At 36.4% G+C, this 4,295-nt stretch overlaps 1 protein-coding gene across 1 annotated transcript in view; it reads left to right on the top strand.

The window, feature by feature from the left end:
* The first annotated feature begins 3,340 nt into the window (after positions 1–3,340).
* kiaa0930 overlaps positions 3,341–4,295 on the top strand; it is a 31,858-nt gene continuing 30,903 nt past the window's right edge. Inside the window, exon 1 of the mRNA XM_062443490.1 lies at positions 3,341–3,528. Coding sequence (XP_062299474.1) covers positions 3,387–3,528 — 142 coding nt within the window. The 5' untranslated portion in view covers positions 3,341–3,386. The remainder of the gene's footprint in view (positions 3,529–4,295) is intronic.

Here is a 4,295-nt window from a genome sequence, read left to right as displayed (position 1 = left end):
CCAACTCCACTGACTGTAAAATGGACTCTCACCTGAATGATTGCATAATTTACCTTCAGTGTTTCCTTCTTTCAGAGTTGCTCCTCCTTTCCTCTAAAACCTCAACAGAAAACTAAGTGAACAGGTTTAAGGTGTTTCAGTGTTGTCCAGCAGGGGGCAGCATAGACCTGCCAGCACTAAACACACCAGTCATTAGTAGTAGAGGAGGTGCAGGGTAACGTTTTAAAATGACAATGGTGATTTGAGCTTAAATAAATGCAAAAGAAAAAGCTAACTGTCATTTTATCATTGATTTTCTTTTCATTATGAGACATAATTTTAGGGAAATATATGTAACAATGTTTGCTGTATTTCAGTGTAGTTATTACTTTGATATTTTAAACCTTCCATGCATTACTGTAATGTTCATGAGTCTGATAAACCTTTATAAATGAACAATAGATAACAGTATTTGATCTGAGTTACAATGTGATCACACTTTACTTCTCCACACAAATCAGTTTAGCTTGACTTCCACACTATATTATTGTCCCCCTGGCAACACACATAATACAAAGGTTCCTACTTGTATAACATTCTCGTGCAGCCTAATACATGGATGTATTATAAGAGCTGGATACTGGACTAAAAATGGCACCTATAAGAATTACTCAGCTTATTTTCTTCTTATAAATAAACTTAATTAAAAAAAATGTAAATGTATGTTTCCTGATCTCCATGGTTACCAGAGTAAATGTAATATTTAGAACAATTGTATTCCATTACCTTTATTTAATATAAAAGTTATAATGTAAGATCATGCCAAACTAGTTGATATGGTGTTTTATTGACAATTTACTGTTTTTAAGCAAGTTGAATTATTTGGTACAAAGTTTTTATGGTTACACCACTTAGACATTTTTGCCATAATCCTCTAATATATTCTCTCTAAATGGATTAAAAGCAGAAATTTGATGCTGGGTCCACACAAAAAGAATGTGTGAAGTTATTCATCTGTTTATTTTCACATTTTAACCCATTTAAATTTAAACTAAACCACATAAATAAACATCTCATCCTCCCTTACAACGATTAAATGAGTTTGGACTTTAATTAGATGTATTATGATCATTCTTGTATCTGATAAATGGATATTTTGAGATGATAAAAGATGTAATTATAACTCTCCTGGTAGACACGTGAGCTCACTGAAACAATGACGTCACCCTTTGTCTAAAAACTCACCGGTGGCGAGGAGGGACAAAAACCTTCCACTGGAGAAATCGCCTTTTTATTTAAAGGTTACAATGTTTCGTTTTTATTACATTAACCGAATTTAAAGTTGACACGATGCATCATAGCGTGTTATTAGGCTCTAATACACTTAACGAGACAATAATCTAAAACAATTCACATGGAAATTGTTAGTTAATCAACTTCTTTTACCAGCAGTCTCCACCAGCCAGCCGGGCGGAGACTACTGCTCGCTCTTATCGCTGGGCTGCAACGTAAAGTAGGGTGCGTTTGATTCATGAACCGTGAAGCCCCGGAGAGCAAGAGCATGGTTGTTTTTTTTTGTTTTTTGTTTTTTATTTAGATTGTTTATCGATAACATTGTATTTATGTCATAACACAGCATAACAACATAACATAAATAAATGTAAAGTGGAGGTTTTCTAAAATATGACTTAAGGTGGATCAGGGTATTGTGGGACACTTTTTGCAATTCTCACTTGTTTACCTTATTTACACTTGAATTCAACACATTATATCAACACCTAATATCATTATGTATATATATGTATATGCACAGTTGAATTGAAATTGGTATTATACATGAAATACCAATATTGCACAACTTGACATAATTTAGTTTAGTAGCCTAGTAGTGTTTCTGTAGTGTTTAATAATAATAGTTCAGAATAAACAATCACATATATATCCAAAGTACATTAAACCCGTTAAACCCTTTGTAGGTCACACCAAGAAAGTGCTATTTAAAAAAGAATTTCTTTGCTTTTCCTCTTTGAGACCATGACAACATAAAACATGGATTATTTCCTCATTGAGCCTAAATGTGATGTTTTACAGCCTCTACAGACTCATTGACACTTCACTTGTTCTAAACTTTTATTAAAAACATGTTAGAGACTCATTCTGTTCATGTACAAGATGAAAAAATGAAAGTCAACTTCAAAAATGTCTCCAGCAGGATCTCTGATGTCAGCAGTGATTTGTGTTATTCTTCGTTTATACACTAAAGCACAACCTGTATCTATAGCAACCATAGAACAACCTGTATCTATAGCAACCATAACACAACCTGTATCTATAGCAACCATAGAACAACCTGTATCTATAGCAACCATAGAACAACCTGTATCTATAGCAACCATAACACAACCTGTATCTATAGCAACCATAGAACAACCTGTATCTATAGCAACCATAGAACAACATGTATCTATAGCAACCATAGAACAACCTGTATCTATAGCAACCATAGAACAACCTGTATCTATAGCAACCATAACACAACCTGTATCTATAGCAACCATAGAACAACCCTTTATCTATAGCAACCATAACACAACCTGTATCTATAGCAACCATAACACAACCTGTATCTATAGCAACCATAGAACAACCTGTATCTATAGCAAACATAGAACAACCTGTATCTATAGCAACCATAGAACAACCTGTATCTATAGCAACCATAGAACAACCTGTATCTATAGCAAACATAGAACAACCTGTATCTATAGCAACCATAGAACAACCTGTATCTATAGCAACCATAGAACAACCTGTATCTATAGCTTAGTGTTTGAAAATGAACCATATGAACCTGTAGCATAAGTGTTTGTCCCATCTCTAACAGACAAGTTGTATAAAATAACATAATAACTTATTTATTTTTAGTTGAGCTTGAGCACTGGGATTCTGCAAGGTGACAGAATAAACCATAACACCTGTGTGTGTGTGTGTGTGTGTGTGTGTGTGTGTGTGTGTGTGTGAGAGAAGGAGAGAGAGAGAGAGAGAGAGCACATGATTGCGGTGCTCTGGCCCTTTAAGAGCCTCGTGTTGTTACAGGAAGTGTGATGGGTGTTTCCAGCTGATCTGCACACAACAGAAGCAGCACAGTGTCGCTGATCAGCAGCCCCGCTAACCTGCTCTCCCCTCCGGCTGCAGAGCAGGGCAGCAGCCGGCCTCCTGCAGCGGTGCAAAGTCTTTAACCCACGGGATTAAAAACAAGGGTAAAGCTAGGGAGGAGGGGGGGTGTCCTCACTGTCCTCCTCCTGCACCTCCTCCTGCTTCCTCCTCTGCTCTCCTTTTAGCAGCCGTGAACCGGTGCAGTCGGTAGCTATCGGCCCGGACCGGACTGTCATGATCCCGGCGCGCAGATGGCGTCCTTCCCCGGTTTGTGTAAGGCTGTCGGGCCCGAGGAGCAGAACGGAGAACCGGACGGATCTCTGCAGGAAATGCTGAAGGCCATCGCAGACGAGAGGAACCGACTCAACATCCGACAGGAGATCAGCGGGCTCGGTGAGAAGATACAATATATATATATATATCAACACCTGATGTCATTATGAGATGTTTCCTTTAATCAGAAGTGGTGCTTTAATCAAAATGGCACTTCTATAGGGTAGATAAGGGTCATGTGGGACACTTTCTGCAATTCTGACTTGTTTACCTTATTTACAAATGAATCCACATACATTATATCAACCCTTAATATCATTATGAAATCCATGAGATGTTTGCTTGTTAAATAAGAAGACAGTTTTTGGATATTGTACTCAAAAGGAACATGGTACTTATATTAATATTCCTTATGCCAAATTGTTTCAGAATTTGTAGGTTTTGTAAACTGGGACATTAGTTTATAGGCTTAGAAATACCAGTTAGTTTTAAAATAATAGAATGAAAAAAGAGACAATGCAGTGGAGCTTAGTTGTTATATTAGAAATATAAAAATAAAACATGTGCAGGTGAGGTAGAAACCCACTCTGGGCTTATCTTAAAACCTCACTTATAAGAGATAAAAACACAAAAACAATGCAAAGTGAAATAACAGAAATAAATAATCCCTAATCCACTTTATATGAGGGTTAAATTGAAATTATAACAAATAACTAAGTAAGGCCCACATGATACTCCTGCAGTCCCATCACACCTGTTAAATTTCGTTTTTTTTTTAAAGAAATCACCTGATGAGTAAAAGTACCTTTAAGTAGTATTTTTTAGGCTTAGAAATACTTTCATTTATACAAAGTAACCTTATATGTGCCAAAACTTTCTGAAATGCG

This window comes from Scomber scombrus, chromosome 22, assembly GCF_963691925.1.
Source record: "Scomber scombrus chromosome 22, fScoSco1.1, whole genome shotgun sequence".
In the NCBI taxonomy this organism is placed as follows: Eukaryota; Metazoa; Chordata; class Actinopteri; order Scombriformes; family Scombridae; genus Scomber; species Scomber scombrus.
The sequence above is the reverse complement of the archived record's forward strand: the minus strand, read 5'-3'. Positions and strand labels throughout refer to the sequence as shown.